A 19451-nucleotide genomic window follows, 5' to 3' on the forward strand; every position below is an offset into this window, starting at 1 on the left:
TTTATACAATTTAAATAGAAAACTTTAAAGATATATACGATCAAGATATATTATAATGGTAATAAAAGATTGGACTTTTTGAAAAATAAAAGAATTATTTGAACACTATCATTTAATGTTTTCTTTCTTTAATAATTAAATTTTCATTCTTTACTTATATTTTCATAACTTTTTATTAATTAATAAAAAACAAAATTAAGAAATATATTAATTGACTTCAATTAATTTAAATTTCAAGCTATTTTGATAATTTTTGCCTTAGAAAACAACTCATCAAAGTTATATCGATTATAACCTATAAATCTATATTCAATAAAAATAAATAACAAAAAAAAAAACAATAACCAAAAAAATAAGAAGTACGATCCAATAACAGAGAGAATAATTAAAGAATAATTAAATTAATATCCACAAATTAAACAGACGAGAATAATAAAAATAAAAAAATCTCTGATCAATAAATAAAAAGAGAAAAAACAAAAATTCTCGCGCAACTGAAATATATCCCGATTAAATCGTTGAACTAAATCATCTTCGAAGTTATCCAAATCGGATTTTTAATCAAAAGATGGGAGACAAATTACAATAATCTCTAGTACGAGCACGCACGGGCGTGTAAGTAGTTAGCCATACGCGATAATCGTGCCGACAACGTTAGTATTATATAAATATACGCGTCTCGGTCTCACGGTAACGCGACGTGCACGTGCCATTCACCCTGGACACGTGCACCGCGTGAATGGGTAGCGGAGACTCTCTTGCCTCGACGCTGATGCCTGTGCATCGAGAAAAGAGAGGACGAAGAAGACGGAGAGGGAGAGCGCACGAAGCAACAGGCTGACATATCGGCAGGCAGAAGGAAGACGGAAAAACGTTGAGGAGGAAGTAGAGACGGCGACATCGTGGAAACGTAAGTGGAAAGAAATGCCGAAAGAGAGCGACACGACGACAACAGAGAAAATAATGTCAATGCTGCTTGGTAAGGTCAGGCGAGTCGGTTGCGAGGGAGTGGGGGTAAAGGAGAGGGGAGAAGAGCTCGAGAAGAAATTTGTATAGCTAGAAATAATGATGAGTAACAAGGAGATAGAAATGATATTTGTTCGTTTATTTCTTTTTGTTTTACCAGTATCGACTGATATCGATCGTTAGTTGAGAGTCTATAGAAATGAAATTCTTGAGAAGTACATATATGTATACAGTAGTGCTTCGTTAATTGATCGGAATTTCGCTATGCAAACACCAAATGTGTTTCCTTAATCAATTCTATTTCTTTCAAGACAATATCTTAATCGAGTAGATATACTTGGATTCTCCTAGATAATTTATCGATACGCGGCTAATTAACGAAACAGGTATATACAGATATATACAGGTATATATAATATTCTAATTTAGCAAATAAAGTCACTATAAATAAACAAAATATTGGTATGAACTTAAATTAAATTTTATATTCAATCCTGCTCAATTTAAATGATCATATAATGCATTTTAATTTAAAACTATTTTTTTTTTTCAATTTTGTTGGATAGATGTTTATTTCGTTGTAAAAAAAAAAATGTTTCATTTTATTAATATTAATATAAATTATGGGTTATATATAATATAGAGTTTTATTGATGTAAAATAACAAGAATATTCTTTAATATAATTTTCAAATTGAAAGACGAAGGTCATTTTATTTATTTATTTTCTTTTTTTTTCTTTAATTTCTTAACGTTTTAATGTTTTATTATATGTATAAAATATATAATAAATTTATTATTACTTGCACACATATATGTAGATCATTTGATGCAAATTTTCTATGACTTTTAATACGATATGATATGGCTGGATACAAGAGGCAGGGACAAAAAGGTAATTCATTTTATGAGTTGTTTAACTCGAATCAACTCTCATTCTCTAGAAAATGAAGTATTCTATGGATAATTATAATTGGATTTTAAGAAGTTTTTTCGTATACATCATTTACAATCGCAGCATAGTAACTTTATTCTTAAACTTATTACGAGGCACTTTGAGACTAATTTGTTCAGTGATTCTATTCGCTAAATCAGTGAATAATCCCAAATTATTTCATTTCATTTCTATATTCCTTTGCATCATTTGCTTATCTCCTTTCTATTCTTTATTATATCAATTAAATTTCAATCTACTTTTTCGAAGTAATAAAAATCAAATCGAAGTTTTTTCTTTTTATTTAATATATAATAGATAAAAAGCAAATTGAAAAAATGAATTTTTCACTGAATTATATTTTATTATATTTATAGTAATCAGTAAAAAAAAATTAAAAAAATAACAAAAAATACAAAAAAATTTTCACATAATATTGACGATTTTCACACTGAACGATCTCATCTTAATTATGTATAAACTTAAACTAAACTATGCTAAATTTATTTTATAGTAACTGAAAATACACTGAGAGATTCAAAAATGCACACAAAAAAATATACATAAAAAAGCAGTCCTGCACATTATCCCAAATTGTATGAATTTAACATTTCAACCCTTTAAATTCTGACTATTATCTCATAGTACTTACGAATAATTTAAAAAATACCAGAGGAAAATTTTTATTATTCTTTCAACATGCTCATCTTTTAACTCGAATACAAACAATTTTCAATCAATCGCAATAAAACTGTACGCAATAAAAAATCGTAGAACGAAGCTTAAGTTCAAAGCTTAAAAGGTTGAAATCCAAATTACGCATTATCCTAGCGATTTATCCTATATTATTTTACCTAACGACTTATTCTTATTCTATCGCATAAACGAGGCTACTTAAAGCGACTACATCGAATCGATTACAAGAATGATGAGGAGAAAGCATGAATAAAAAATAATTCCAACATTCTTACCCATTTCGATGTTTCTTATTGTCGTGGCTCGGTTCAACGTCGACGACGAGATTGCCAGCATTCTGTTGCGCGTGATTCGAATTATGATTTTCCACGTAAGGATTATGGGTACTGTTGTGATTGTTGTGATGGTGATGATGATGGTGATGTTGCTGCTGCTGCTGCTGGTGTTGCTGCTGCTGGTGCTGCTGCTGGTGTTGCAGTTGCTGCTGCTGCTGCGCCGGTTGCTGCTGCTGTTGCTGGTGATGAGATAGGTGGTGGTGCGACGCGGAGTGCAGGGCGGTCAGATGAGCCGAGTTCGCGCTCGCCGAGGGTGGCGTTACTCGCGTGTTTGAGATCACGGGGCTACCTCGGGCGCTCGCCGTGTGATTTCCGTTCGTCCTATTATTTTCCAACGGCTCCTCCTCTAAAAAATAACAAAATCAACCTTTCCTCAGAGGATCGTTTGATTCTGAAATAAGAAACATCTTTCTTCGTTACCTGAGAAGATGAAAAGAGGATAAGAAAAGAAAATTATATATCCCAATAAAATTGTATTTATTATAATAGAAAAGGCGTTTATGAGGTGAATAATAAAATTTTGCTCGCACAAGTCGTACAAATAGAAAAATAATTGAAACAATGGCGCGCTAACGACGGGGGAAGGAAAAGAAAGTCGATTGGGATTAGGAGTGGAATCTTGTTAAAAATGATTCTTTTCAAAGAAATGATGGCCTAGGCCATCTATAAATCATCCCAAAATGGTGCTTTAAATCATAGAGAGGAAGGTTTCTTTCAGGGGCGCTGCAATGATGAGCACAGTTAGCGGTTCGCCGCGAACAAATTCTCAGGTAAATACCTTTTCGAAAGGACAAAAGATCTAACAGGGATAATTCCCCCGAGCCGATCAACTTTCATTCTGGATAGCATTCACGGAGGCACAGCAATTCCTCGCGTTCTAAGTTCTCTCTCCCCATTCTATTCTATACCCGAACCTGAATGACTGCGTTTCCTCGCCTAAGATTAGCGAATACATTCTGGAGTGGCGATGGCTTCGATATGTGTCACCGCGAACAACTCGATATTCTACCTTTATAACCTTAACACGGCTGATATTGAGCCGTTTCAAAAGATTTTTCTTACTTAATCTACTATTAACACGACATTGTTAATAATTCTTTTTTTGTAATTAAAAAAAGTAACTAATTCTAACTAAAATTGAAATTAATAGATTAAAAAGAATCTCTTTATCGAACGATAATACCAATGGACTAATAATTGGGGGGAAAAAAGGGGTATAAAATTAGTGGTTCACGAACGACCGAAAGGTTTCGCTACAACGTTCCTACAGGATCTCACAATTTTCGTGCTCGAAGGGCCGGCTCCATTCGTCGCGATGCTATAAATTAGCGCAGCACGTGTACGCACATGCAACTAACTCATTCATGTACCAAGAGACTTGGCAAAGGTTCGTCGCATAGCTCGACGCTTCCTAAATCTATTCCGGGCTTAAAGACGGCGTGTACGCAGCACGAGAACAAGAAGCAAGAAAGCAACCACGATATACCTTGCACTCGGCGCACGCCTGCAACGCCGCCTTCGACGAGTAACGTTAAAACGTGCCTTGAAACGCGACTACGCGATCTCTAAGAAACGAGAGTTTCTTGCCGCCACACTGGCTAGCGATAAAAATGATCTCTCTTTGATGCTTCCTCGTTCACAATAATATTTTGACATTCCCTAATATTTATTATTATTGCAATTTATCGGTATTTAATTTCGTTAAAATTATATTCTTTTTATTTGTTATTATTATTTGTGACAAAATATTTTCTTTAAGAAATCGAAACAATGATATATTAAAAAAAAAAAAGATACGAAAAGTTGTAATTATTTGTAAAACTTGCGTTATAGTCTAGACAAAAAAAATTCCAATAATTTGATCTTTCTAATAAATTTCTCTATCTTCATAAAAATATATAATATACGAAACTATAACGTAGAGCACGGTTGCAATATGTTATTACCAATATTGAATATAATTTTGTGATTATACGTCGGCCTTTATCGAATGGCCTACTTCGCGTGATAAATTTCTGTAAACAGGGACAGGAAGTCTGGTCTTGCGTAAGAAGGTTGACGCAAGGTTCGACAGGTTAAATCTTTCCACCAAATTTTGCATTCAATCTTCACTCGTATCTGCCTTTATTTCAAACATTTATCTCTCTCATTTTTTTTTTTTTGTTACAAGATAAAAGGAAATGTCTGTCTCTCGAATTTTATCCAGAAATTGTAAGATCAAACTCGAACAAATTGTTCAAATAAAATCGTATTGAAAATTTCTAGAAAATTTACCAAATAACATTCCTTCCTTTCCTTTCATTTCGCGAAAAATTTTCCAAATTCTTAGCTCGTTTGCCCACAATTAAAGACGTAAGAATAAATTATATCAAATTATATCGGAATTAATTGCCAAGAGTTATTTGTTAAATAATGAGATACAGACCTCTCCTTTTTTATCCTGGAATCGCGTAAACGAGACGAACTTTACATCGACTGAATCACCTAGTATAACTCGGAGAAGCTTGTTACTAAGGAGAACTATAAAAAGAAAACGGTAGTAAAAAAGTTTGTACTTGAAAAGAAGCTATTAAGAATATCTGAAGAATTTCGAATTTTCAAGTTACACGCGTAAAAATGGAGAAAGCCTTTTCCTTATCCATTAAACCGTTGACACATGTTTTATTAAATTAAATATTATTTATTCATCGTGTGGAAGTAAGAAAATTGCGTTTGTCGATCGTGGATTGAATTATTCAGCCAATGTGAGCCCTTACAATGCAAAAAGTTTCTTTTACGGTTGCTGAAAAGAAAGAATGTATTGATATATTCATACGCACGCGCTTTAAACTTCTCGATAAAATTATAAACATAATTTCAATCTTTAAATTGCAAATAAACTTTCAGGGAAACAATTTAAAATACAATTGCGCATCCAAATTATTTAATAATGTTTAATAACATAGATAAATAGATTTAGTATATATTTTATTGTAAAATACGATTATTATGATAAGAAAGAGAAATGATTTAAAATTTATTCTCAATAAATAGTCATTATTCTCCCCTACAATATATAATCTCTCTTATATATGTAAAATTGCAAAGGGAGAAATTTTCATAATTGAATAATAAATAAAATTTATAAAATTGCATTTAAAATTCTAATTTATTTTATTTATGAAACAAATTTGCAAAGATATCGGGGAGGGGAAAAGGGAGAGGAAATATTCAGGAAAAGAAGAAACGATATAAAGAAATAAAGAAGACTTGAATCTATAATCGATATTTTTCACAGATATTAAAACCACGAATGGCTCTTATTGAGCATATCTTCCAACAAAATCCTTTGGAAGAGAGGAACTGCAGGCTAAGATTAAAGACTATAGAGACGAGCCTGCCCGTCTAGACGGACGTTCGAATGGTAATTCCCCGCGATGAGCTAAAATGGTCAGAGACGAAAGAACGTGACTGTTCTTTTATCTGCGAAATCGGCATGAAATCAGCCTTTACGGTTCGAGGTCAAAGTAACTAGATGTAAATGTAAACACGCCTATTTACGTCCGACATCAAAAGTGAAGTCCACTTCACGTGATAATACGATGCGACGTTTCGCCTGACGAAATCCTTCTGGACCGATTGAATATCCACGATTCGAGATTTGTTTCTTTTTCGAATCGAAAACGAGTAGAAAATTAATTTTTTCTATTTAAATAATAAAGATAAAAAAGTAATTATATTTTTCAATAATTCCCAATTTTAATGATCTATAAACAATTAAGATTTTTCCCAATTATCGTTCCTTTCATAAATTTTATTGCGAATATTTCGATACAAGTAGAATGAGATCCGATCGATCTCTCAAGAAAATTTTCTTACAAAAGTAAACTTCCAAATCGATGGTTCACGGTCAGAATCAATCGTATTTAAAGTTTTAGCCAATCTATCCCTGCTAGCTCAATCAGTGGTCCTGCTGTAACGCGAGAACCCAACGTCCAGCTAAAGAATATTTATAGGCTGTGCGTGCGTAACCACTTTAAAGTCGAAGCATCCTCGATGCTCAAGAAAAAAAGACATGGCTCCTTTTAACGGTGTCTTTCGTTAAACGAAACCTTTTCTAACGGGAGCAGCTTCAACTGCCAATAAAAAAAAGTCACTAGAATTACCTATCCTAATCGAATATCTTTATAAGAACTACAACAAAGTTCTTGATTATAGGCTGTTAATTTAATGTTAATTTCTTTAATATGGAGTCATTTTTTCGTAGTTGTAGGATATTTTATATTATTATGGATCGAGAACGAGTTGCAAATTTTTGCTATTACATCAAACGAAATAAAATTTTATTAAATCGCATAAGCATAGATAAAAGAATTGAACATACGAAATTTTACAATCGTATGATTCGTATAGATCATAAAAATAACTTAAAGGTTTTGAAAAAATAGTTATAAACCAAGTTCAAAAATCACCAATCAAAAGCCGTTCTGGAAAAATACTAGTTTAATGTCACTAGCACCAAAATCTTTGATAAAATTATTGTATAACTTAATTTATTGTATTTTTTCACCTGTTTTAACATATATATATAGAATATATAGAAAGAATAATATATAGAAAGATTATATTTTAAATTCAAATTTCTCAAAGATTCATATTTAAAGATTCATTTTCATGAATACTATGAGAATTTCATAATATTTCATAATATTCCCTATCGTTGAATGACGTCGATAAAGAAGAACATCCTACTCTTCAATAGCCTACTTCTGGATCATATTCTACTAAAAATATTAATCGCGTATATTACATCGATTTGCACGCGTGTACAAATGAACGACATCGGGTAACATAAACGCGTACATACAAACGGTCGTAATGATGTGATCGATAAAAAGTGCGATATATATTTCGCCATGAGTGGGTATGCCTGTCGACCCGGTTGCTCGTCGCGCTCTTGCCGCCACCGTTGAAAACTGTAACCGCAGGGAATTGTTACGACTGCTAGTTGATGGTTAAGTGCAGTGTCACGGCCGCGATACGGCGTCGCGAGCGACCACGTGCCGGCGAGATAACGACTAAGAGTAAAGCGGACACCCGTGGGCAAGATGGAATAGGAAATCGGTGGTATCGCGAGGGGACCGGTAACGTACGGTGTGTGCCGAATGCACACGCGTATAATTGCCTTGATGTCACGCCAAACCGAGTCGGCTTTAAAATTAGAAGCACACCCGTGCACACCGTAGCAATTTTGCAAATCGAACGAGCGGATCGAATGTGCGAATTGAAATCGCGAACGGAAATCTTTTATCCTTTGTACTATGGAATAACGTCGATTTTTTAAATAAATATTTTTTTAATTTTTCAATTTTTTTTCAATCGAAATAATAATTATTCGTGTCTCGATGAAGATATAATAAATAACGGAAGTTTGATAAATTTTGCTCATTTTTCTTAAATTTTATAAAATAAATTAAAATATCGAAAACTTTGATTTCAGTTAAATTGAAAGAAAGGAAAGAAATATGTATAACAGTATATATATCATTTCCATTTATAAATATAATATATATATAAATGTAATATATTGTGATATATATAAAAAAGACTTGTTTGATTATATATTAAAAAATTAAATTTTTATAGTATAATGTCTAAGAGTTAATAGAAAAAAACAAATTGAAATAAGGTAAGAAAAATCAGAGCTGGTTCTTATAATAATTCCTATTCCATTAATTCCAAAACTAGTCACAAAAAAAGAAATTTGTAAATCATCACAATCACACGATACAAATCTACGATCGTCACTTAATGAGCTTCTTCTATCGCATTCATTCATCCATAAATACGGAAACATGATGCAAAAATCAAGTTCCTCTGTAACTAGCCAACACATGTTTAATTGCGTAAATCACGAGTTTCCCTTTCTGTTCATTATCTGCACGACATTCTCCAATTACAGGATATTTGCCCAAGTAATTGATCGATAAAAGACGTTTGAAACACAGTTATCGTCGGATCGAGGCTTTATCGCGTTTTCAATATTGAAGTAACGTGGATGCAAACTGTTTGATCGTTCCTCATGAATCCAGATAATTGAATAAAAAATTGTCCATTCGACAAAAAACGATCCAAGATGAATAAAATAATATATAATGAAAAATATAAAATGAATTAGAAATATTAATAAAATTGAATTTTAAGTCTCGAGTAATGATTTGAGAATATTGTAGAGATGGATCATTCGTATAAGATGGAATTCATAATTAAATATAATTATCTGTAAAAATAAAGGATGAAATATATTTCGTATATATTTAGAAATATATATATGTAGAAATAATTATAATTTATTAATTATAATTTTTATTTCGACGTCTGTTTGATTATTGTTATAGCTCAACAAAATTTCTATAAACTCCATTTCCTGGATTAATTTCAAATTGCTAACTCAAACGCGGGAAACTCAGGATCGATCATAGTTCCTTTTTCATTTTAAGTTTATATTATTCTATCAAACAAATATCATTGTGTACAATTAAACTGAACTTCGTTTTGAAGCGCGAATAATTTTTTTTTTTATTCTTCTAATAATATTCGAATATATTTTTCTATTAGCTAATAACAACACTTTTTTTTTCTTATTATTTTTATTCAATAATAATACTTTTCAGAATAGATTTAACAATTGTATCAAACGATAGTCGTACAACATCAGATATATTAAATAAATTGTATTAAATTATTCCATAATGTTCAATTTTTTGAAATAAAAGTAAAAAAAAATCACTTGATCAATGACATATATTTTTCATTTCCTTATAAATAAAATTCATACGATGACTACAGAATATTCTTCACATAACATTTTACTTACTGAACTATCTAATAATATGTGTAAATTGATACTCTTCGTACAATTATAATCATTCCGATACCACTCGTATCTAAATAGATAATATATATTAATCTTTATACGAACGACATTTCATAAAAACTAAAAATCCGAGGCGTTCAAACCGAGATGAAAGACACACAGGAAAAAAATCATAGAAAAAGATTGGCTCACCGAGCAGATAATGTCGTATCCATTTTTTCTTAGGTGGAGGTGGCATCCAGCTGCGCACCGGCTCGTCGTTGACCACGTTGATTATACCGACGACCTGCGTCGGCATCGGACTATTCGCGTCTCTCAGGCCGTTTACATTGTTATTCGTCTCGTTACCAACGTCGATCGCACGCTGCGCTCCCGCAGCTTTAACAGTGTTCAAATTCATACGAGGTTGAACCGCCGCTGTGCCATCCGATACCAACAGAACTCCCATGTTCTTGACGATCACTCGCGATCACACACACGTTGCTCTCTGTCGTACGAACACGCGTCGAGGGAACGAAAAAAGAAGAAAAGGAAGAAAAAAAACGAGCACACGCTTGTACTAGCCGTTACAGATATACATATACTGATATATATACACACACTCGATATTCTTTCTTTCTTTTTTCCAAGTCTCCTTTCTCAACACGTCTAAAGAACGATTTCTATATCCATTTGCTATTCTCTCCGGCAATCTTCTACTCTATAATCCCAGATTGTCGATGACGCTTCATAAAACCCATGAATTTGCGATCGGGACAATGGCAAGATCGTGTTTCCTTCTATCGATATCTTCTCGTCTGCTTATAACCAAGAAACTAGATATCGTGTGTGACGATCGAACGAAAAGAAGTACAGTATGGCGTAATTATAACGATAGTTTTCCAATATAAAGGACTTGGGAACTTTCTTCGATAGGAACTTCGATCAGTATGCACACGATTACACGTCGTTGAGCTTCTCCTTAAGGGACACGCGTCTTCTCGTCGAAAAACTCAAGAAACATCGTTCGTGTGCACGAGGTAGATAAAGACGTCGTTGGCTGACGGTCGAATCGTTGTGGACGCATAGCCTTTCGATGACCGATAAAATTGTCGTCCAGGACACGTCGAACCAAGTGGTCCGTCGAAAAGAAGTGGAAACGACCGGGAATGCGAAGCGCGTGGAAAGGAGAGAGGGCTGCGTCACAGTTTCACACAGAGAGGGGAAACGGTTACGACAAGTGAACACGACGATGTCGCTGTTTATACCGGCAGGAAAAAATTAGAACTTTCGAAACACTCCCGATACTTTGTGCGTGATGTTGCTTCTGACAAGTCCTCTTGTGCATTCGATCTCGATATATTCAAAACTTGACATGCACAATTCCAATATGAAAATATTCCTTTTTTTTAAACGTTCTGAAGATTCGCTTTATGAATTTTAAATGTCATGAAATGGATATATTCTTCAATTCTATTGATCGATCATACGGATCTCAATGTCTTCGAAGCAATATTGTGATAATAAAATAAATTTCGTGATTTATCTTCAAGAACAATTTTTCGAGATAATATGTAAAAATTTACAAAATTGTAGATCATATATGACACTATCCTAAATCGCAATGTGGTTCTCTCAATCGATTTGTGTAATCGTAAATGATAATGCTGCGTCTTGAATATCGGTGTGCCTGTAACCTCGACCAGCGACCTTTTGCGTATCTAACAGACGGTCTAACTTCTTGTATATATGACTTCACAAATCGAATCGATATTGTACGATGTATTCTTCAAGTGAAATAGAAAAAACTATAACATATCAATCGATGTGGAAATGTCGCGTAGTAGTCATCGAATGATTTTATAAATCGATCATCGGTCGATAAGTAAGACGTATAAATGTATACTGATCGGACGAAATAATGATTGATCACTTGTACCGATCGGACGATTGCGTGGATAAATCGATAAACGAAGGAAACTCATAACCGCGTGAGTCGCGGGTGCCGACTGAAGTCTAAACGTAAGTGCCACCGCCTCCAACCTGAGGATGACGATCCCCTATTCCCTTACCCCACCTCGTCGACCCGTGCACGCCGCCAGTGGCGACGGCGGCAGCGATGCCGACCAATCTCCTCTCGGTCCTCCGCCACCGCTTTCCGTGACATCTCCGTTCGCACGAGAACTGCCTCCAGTCACCCGCGACACTCTGTCCTTGTCGCCCGAGGGCACGCTGTCTATCTCGGTCTGTCTCCCTCTTTAATATATGTATATATTGTACTTACATCCCGCGACGTGTTGAAACTTGAAACGGTCGCCGCGAAGTCGCGTGTGCGTTTCGAAACGTAATCGAAGCGAAAGAAAATCGTTAGATCGACAAATTATACATTCGATGACTTAAAAAAAAGTTATAAATATAAAAAAGGATAGAGAGAGTTAACGAGATTTTGATTGAATCATTTGACTTCGTAGCATGTTCCAATACAAGCTCCTTTATCTCTGTTCAGTAACCGTCACCGTGTTTTTCCGTGTTCGTTGGCACCGCAATGGTTGATTTAAAGAACGACAGACACGGTGCCTCGTCACGTAGAGAAACTGGATCCTCGTCGATCGACAGGTTAGGAATCGAAGGCAACTGCGTGGAACTACTCGAACTCAGTGAATTATGCATGATCACCGTAACAGGAAGGACAATCGATTGGTTAGTTAAAACGGTGTACGCGACTTATTTGTGCGCACCGTGTATATATATACGATTCAAAGTAGCGCAAAAAAACGTTATTATATGTTCTGAATTTTATAAAAGTTAAAAATTAAATAAAATCTTCTCGACTACAAAAACGACCAATTGCGCTAAATCATCGTACACTCGTATCATTTCATATTATTATTTTATGCAAAAAAACGTATGTACGAAATTTAAAATTTTTTTATTGACACTTACCGTCGATAATAAGCATTTTTTCTTCGCAAAATAAATCATCTTGTTCTGTACGTTCCCTTTTTAATTTGGCACCTGAAAAATATAACGAAAAAAATTATTAATTTTAATTTTTTTTTCTTTTAAAAGAAAAAAATGTTAATAGTATTTTTATTGTAAAATTTCAAAATAAATTCCTTTAGTAATTAAAATATATTAAAATATATAAATAAAATTTCTAGAGATTTAAATATATTTTATTTTTCAATATTGTTTCCTTTCCTATTCTTTATACGCAATATTATGATAAATGTAACAGCATACAACGAACAGAAAAATAGTAGCTACTAATGCAAAGCAAATAAATGCTATACGTCACTCCGTTGTACCTTCATCGCATATTTCTATTCCTGATTCTTTCCTAGATTTTCTTAAACGGCATCTTGCCGCGGCATATGGACGGTTGAATCCACAGGTCGATAAGGTATGAAAAATTGAAAGAGGCGCGTCTCCACGTGCTACGACGGTAGGGACAGGCAAGGATATTCCCCTAGGTCGGCAGGGTGAGCGGTAACGATAAGTTGAGTGGTGGGGAGAAATGAAAACGCCGGGGAGCACCGTCTCGCTTTATCTCTCTTCCTCCGTCTTTCACCGGGTCAGCCAAAGACTCGGCAACGTCGCAATTGATCAGGACGCCACGCGGCCGGACATGTATGGTGGGGGTTTGCCGGGGACAAAGCGCATGCGCATTCGTACAACTCATTTGCCCGCGTGCTCGTTCGTCGACACAGTGCACTGCTGCGTTCTGCTCCGCTTTATCTGCCCTTATTTATCCGTTCTTCTAATCTAACCTACTTTGTTTTGCTCCAATATTTGATTCGTGATCGAATTAATGTCTTTGTCCCATTTGTGGTATTTCAGTGATAAATATGTGATTGCCAATTTTTCTAAAAACTATTTTCATATTTCTTATCTATTTTTCTATCTCACAATCCTCTCATATTTTCGTGCTCTGTTTTCCTTTCTCTATGGTGCGCATTTTTATATATGGCTAATCTACGCGTATCTGGTCAGTGTGAGTCTCGACAGTATATAACTACCAATAGATTACGAGCGCCTCTGTAACAGTTTATAGAATAGCAATGCACATTGACTGATGCTGTGCGGTAGGAGTGGTTAGCAATGGTGTAGTGGTCGATCACACACCTAGAATTCTGGAATAGTTAAGCAGTACCATATCAACCTTAATATTGATAAACTTTATATACATATATGAAACAACAATCTATATAATATTTATATACTGAAAATCTTAAAAAAATCATTAATCTTATTTTGTATTATTTTGTAAAAATATATATATTAAAAAAAAGAATATCAAATAGATTCGAAAAATCGAATTTAAATCAATTACATGTAATAATAAGTAGAAATTAAATAATTCTATTATATTCATGGATCGTTTTAAAAAATTTACGCTTTTAGCATAGCCAAAGTACTAAATATAAGCTCGATGCAACATACACTATGAAGTTGTAAACGTGAATTGTAAAGCATCATTCAAGTACACGATAGACAGACTTAAATTATCGTTTAACGCGCATTGCCTGTTATATTACGCACCACCATACCAGTGAGCACGCGCAACGCGGTAACAGACCGGATGCGCGGAGATAGGGAGCGAATTACAATGTTTAAATCATCCGTATTACGATTGAGTTCGTGTGCAAGACCAATACTCGTTATTCATTATTTTAATGAACTTCTGATTTATAAAATTAAATTGCTAATTTTTATAAATTTCAAACATAACTTTTCTAATAGAAAATAAATCTATTTTATTATCAAATAAAACAATATTCATTTAAAAACTAATCATTTGATTCAAAAAAGAAAACATTTCATTTTATTATACAATAAAGAAAAAATATTATTTTTTTAAGAAAAACAACGGACATTTTATTAACAAATCATTTGCACGCATATCTTTGCAAGAAATTTTGTTTGAACTCATTTATCACTAAGTTATCCGATAACGAAAATTTTTGCTTGTGATATCGCTTGTGAAAAAAAATCATACAGTAAGGATAAAATCGAGATTTATCGTCAAATGTACTTTTTCCCATCTCCTGTCGCATTTCAACTGTGCGCATAGAGGCGTGACCGTGAAAACAAGGGATCGATCTTCCTATATGTATATTCACCTTCCTTTAAGGTTTCATCATGACCCACGGGAAAAATAGTCCAACGCAATAACGCATCATTATTACATATGCTTATATTTATATGTAAATTTTCTCTCTTTTTAATCTCATTCTTTAATAAAAATTTCTATTTCTATGAAATATTTGATACATAAAATGATTTTCAATTTTAAACATTCTATACATATGAACTTTGTTTAAATCATCAGATAAAATTATTCATATTTTATTCAATAACGATATATTAATAACGTTCTTTTCATGACAAGTAAATTTAAATTGCATTTGCCAACTCACTTGACACGTTCATTTGGATGTGCGTCGACGCGCACGAACGTATGAAACGAGAAGATCGATCTGACCTGTATCGCATGCATTTTTTTTATGCCTGCCTTCCTTCCTTCCGCGGGCATACAATGCATCTCGTGTGGCTACCTACGCGATCCCCCTCCGCGTTACACCCTACTCCCACCTTCGCCATCGATGGCCTGTGTCCACTGCGTACTCCTATATACTATGTGCAGCAGCGTGCGCACCATCACTGCATGCTCGAGAATTGTTGTTGATCGTAACGAACCGCGCGATAAATCAGATGCGTGCGCGATAACGATGGAAAAAGCCATATAGGTATCGCGCAAGTGAGATGATAGAGAAAAGGTGATACCGACATATAAAACGGCAACCAAAGAAGAGAAAGAAAGATAGAGAGATAAATGGTGAAATTCTGAGTGAAGTGAAAAAGAGGGGAACGAGTGCAGAGCTGAAAAGATAAAAATGGTAAGAAAAGAGAAAAGATGTTCGCTGGCAAACATAAACTGCTGTGCACGAGTAGGTGGCGCGCTCGTGAATGAAGCACAAAAGCTGTCGTAGTTTCTAGAGTCAGTGACCGGGGGTCTGACTCCCCACTATACCTTAGCGTATCCAGGTTCGTTCCTACCATCGTCACCGTAGCACCACGGTCACCATCGTTACCCCTCCAAAAGCGATATCGCGTATCCCCACTTCTCTAATCCACCATCACTTCCCATCTCTCTCTTCGCCAGTATAGCCTCATAGCATAACATTTCCAGCGCGGTTCCCCACACAGGTTAACATGTACCCTTCTCTACATGCGCTCCCACCTAAACCTAACTTCCGCCACTCTTTGCTTGTGCCTCTTTGCCTTTATACGTGTCTAGTGGCCTCTCTGTACATACATATAGACGTGCGCGTCTGATGGCTGGTTCACGTTAGATCGACGACTAGAGGGGAAAATGCATACGGTCACTAAATCGCTCGCCTTCTCATCCCCTCCCTATCTTCTATCTCTTCCTTTACCTTTTCTTGACTTTTCAACCTTCTATCTCCTTGAAACTTGTAAACAGTATGCCTGCTTGCTTGTCAATCGTGATACACTTTCACGCATTGATATTAACACGAAAACTTCGACTTTAACGTCCTCGGAAGATAACGTTTAATCAATATGCGATAAATCCAATATATGAGAAAAATGCGCACAAAATCAAACTTAAATGATGTATTTGCATTCATAAATTTAGAATTTTTATATCTTAAAAATTAAAAAAGTTCATACGGAAAATAATCTTGATTAAAAATCCGGATTTTTTTTATTATAGTAAATCATACACAACCATACACACATTTACTTCAGTTTATTTCAGCAATAACTGTATAACTTATAATCAACTGTGTCAACTGATTCCGCGATCTTTTCACAAAACTTTATTGCGATGAATCATTTGACTTAGCCAAACTTAATATAATCGTAGAAAAAGAGACCGATGGCATAGTAGCGTGCAGTCAGCGCGCGTTTCATGCCCGTCAAGAACTCTTTCGCGTGTGCTAAGACTCGCTTTACAGGATCGGCCGGTTGAGTCATTGACCTGGGAAAACGCGGGAATCAAAGGGATACAAGAATGGTATCCCTCCAGCGATCAACCGGACACTTTTGCGATTATTATCGCATCAACCAGCTACCTCTAACATATCTTCACTGTTGTTTGAAGCATCACTGTGCTCGTTAGAAAAGAAAATATCAAATCTAAACATTAATCTATAGAAATAGATTGACTAAATTGATTAGAATGCAAGAGAAATTCGCACATAGATTTTGAAATATTTTTTTACGGAACTTTCCACTGCGTGACGCATAAAAGGCCGTCAACGTGTCTGAGAATCACTGTTGCGAGGGAAATCATACCTAATTTGGAGGCGGTGAACGCGTGGGTCATCGCGTGCTATTCGCATGTACAGTGCAGTGTTTCTCATTTCATATGAAATTATTTTTCAATTATTTTTTTTTATCATAATAAAAACATTGATAATCATTTTTTACAATATTGTTGTGATAGTGCAATATATAAAAACCATATTTCTTTGACAAATTTTTTTAAACCAGACACAAAGAAAATTTTGCTTCAAATTATATGATTATTTGCCATAATGATAAACATATTGAATTCATAATTTATAAACTCTCTAAATTAATATTAAAAATGATCAAATCTTAAATATGTATACAATATGTATATGTATAACAAAATAAATGAATATTTTTAATCTTTCTCACAATTTATATTTTGTTCAAATTTTATTTTTTAATTAAAATTTATTCTTAAAAAAGCATAATTTTGATATTATTTGTATCAGATAAGTATGAAGCTCATGGAAGATTTTGAGAACGCAACTCGGTGCGTTAAGCTATTCTACATATTCATATGTGAACGGTCGCCGAAAAGTGGCGCGTGGTACTCACCACGTGGCTCGTTGGAATTGTGATGGTTGGAGTGGGGAGCTACAGCAAGCGGATGATCGGAGGAGGAGGAAGAACTGCTTGCGAGGCGCTCCCTCTTTTTCTCTTGCTGCTCGACGAACCGCGCTGCTTCCAGCAACGTTTCCAGGCTCATCCTGACGTTGCCGGTTCGCTCCACGACGAGCTCTGTTTCTCTTTAAGATCCTTTGGGAGATTGAGACTCTGTGATCGGACCGTCGATTCTCGTCGCCGGCTGCCGAGGACGAAGAAGTCGAGAGCCCGTTCTCGTGTCTCAACTCTCCTCTTTTTCTGCTGCTGCCAGCCGCGGGTGGCAATCTACGCACAAAAAGAAAAACGAATAATCTTTTAAAATGCTGAAAATGCATCAGATTATAGTGAAATTATAAACGAAAGAATAGGGGAACATAGTAACCAATCAAATCTTAATTTGTTGATTTTGGAATAATAGAGGAAAAATCACAATAATATAAATATTCGCATCATTTTTATTTGGTAATTAGTATAATACACCGAGAAAAGAAAAAAAAAGATTAATTAGACATTGTAAGATTAATCAACGTCAAGAAAAGTGCAAACCAATATTACAATGAAAAAATCACATATGTCACCTTTTCATTTACTTTATAGATAAACAACTTCAAATTGTTTAATTACATGATTATTTATTTTTGATTATTTAATGTGTAAAACTATGTTGTTCGACAATATTATTAGCTTATTCGAATGGAGTTGCAGACAGAACGGACACGACCGGTGTCTGAGTACACGTCACGTGACGTACGCGTGACGTAACGCAGTCGCGCGGGAAGCTTTATCCCCTCCCACGTACCGTCTTCGTAATACCACAGAGGAAATGCGCAAGCGCAATGCGCGCTTTCCTGGAGCGCAGAGCATTAGCACGCATCTTGAGTTCCGATCACTGGAAACAATCTAACAGTCTCAAAAAAAAAAAAAATAAGGTATAGAAATACTAAATATCATGTATCTCATTATCTATAATTTGAAAAATTCGTAAATATAAATATATAAAAATTATTTTTTATTTTTCGAAAATATCAAATAAATGATATGGTAAATACAAATAAGAAAAATTTTAACTACATATCTTGAATATATTATGATAATATAAAATTTTTGTATCAAAAGTTGAAAATTAATCAATATAAATAATTGATAAATTGTAATATTTATACATTTTTACTGCTATTTATCATAAATACTAATTAAAAGATAAATGTTAATGAAATAAATTAGAAATCTTATAAATATGTAAGCTTATAAATTATTAAAAACTATTGTAAAAAATTTCAAAATATTATTAAATTAAAATAATAATTATGTGCACTTTACATCTTTGCAAAGTTTCAACAATGTTGCAATATTGATTGACATTAAAATTATACTAATCTTCGGTATTAAAATGAGAAATATATTTGTTTCAGAAAATGCTTTATAATTTGACAAGTTACATTAGTTTGATTGTTCTTGTCAAATATATAGCATCGAAAGCAGAAACGAGAGTCATTACGTGGCGTTGATACGCGCAAGAGCTGTATTCACGAATACGAATACAGTATATAGATATGTTGGCTGCGCAGTCTGAGAAATCAGTGAACGAAGAAAAAAGATTCACGAGACAGAGGCGGGAAAGGCGAAATAGAGAAACGAGGTTCTGCCGCTGATTTGAAAAGTAGATATATCCCGGGCAGTATAATCGCAAAATCGTGCCACGACCACAAATGGACACAATTGCATTATATAATAGATACAATCATACAAAAATAGAAAAA

At 34.3% G+C, this 19451-nt stretch overlaps 1 protein-coding gene across 5 annotated transcripts in view; it reads right to left on the bottom strand.

The window, feature by feature from the left end:
• LOC107994726 (max-binding protein MNT) overlaps nt 1-19451 on the bottom strand; it is a 43938-nt gene that overhangs the window by 21565 nt on the left and 2922 nt on the right. For 2 of the 5 annotated variants that reach the window (XM_017051756.3, XM_017051757.3), the window contains exons 2-4: nt 17644-17976; nt 12709-12780; nt 2871-3276 (exon numbers count right to left, since the gene is read on the bottom strand). In XM_017051756.3, the coding sequence (XP_016907245.2) occupies nt 2871-3276; nt 12709-12780; nt 17644-17794 (629 nt within the window). In that variant the 5' untranslated portion in view covers nt 17795-17976. Of the gene's footprint in view, nt 1-2870; nt 3277-9978; nt 11788-12708; nt 12781-13073; nt 13214-17643; nt 17977-18269; nt 18554-19451 lie in introns of those variants that run through there. The other 3 variants (XM_062080856.1, XM_028665358.2, XM_062080845.1) reach the window with 3 other exon arrangements.

The sequence above is a fragment of the Apis cerana genome, linkage group LG1 (genome assembly GCF_029169275.1).
Source record: "Apis cerana isolate GH-2021 linkage group LG1, AcerK_1.0, whole genome shotgun sequence".
NCBI classification, from domain to species: Eukaryota; Metazoa; Arthropoda; class Insecta; order Hymenoptera; family Apidae; genus Apis; species Apis cerana.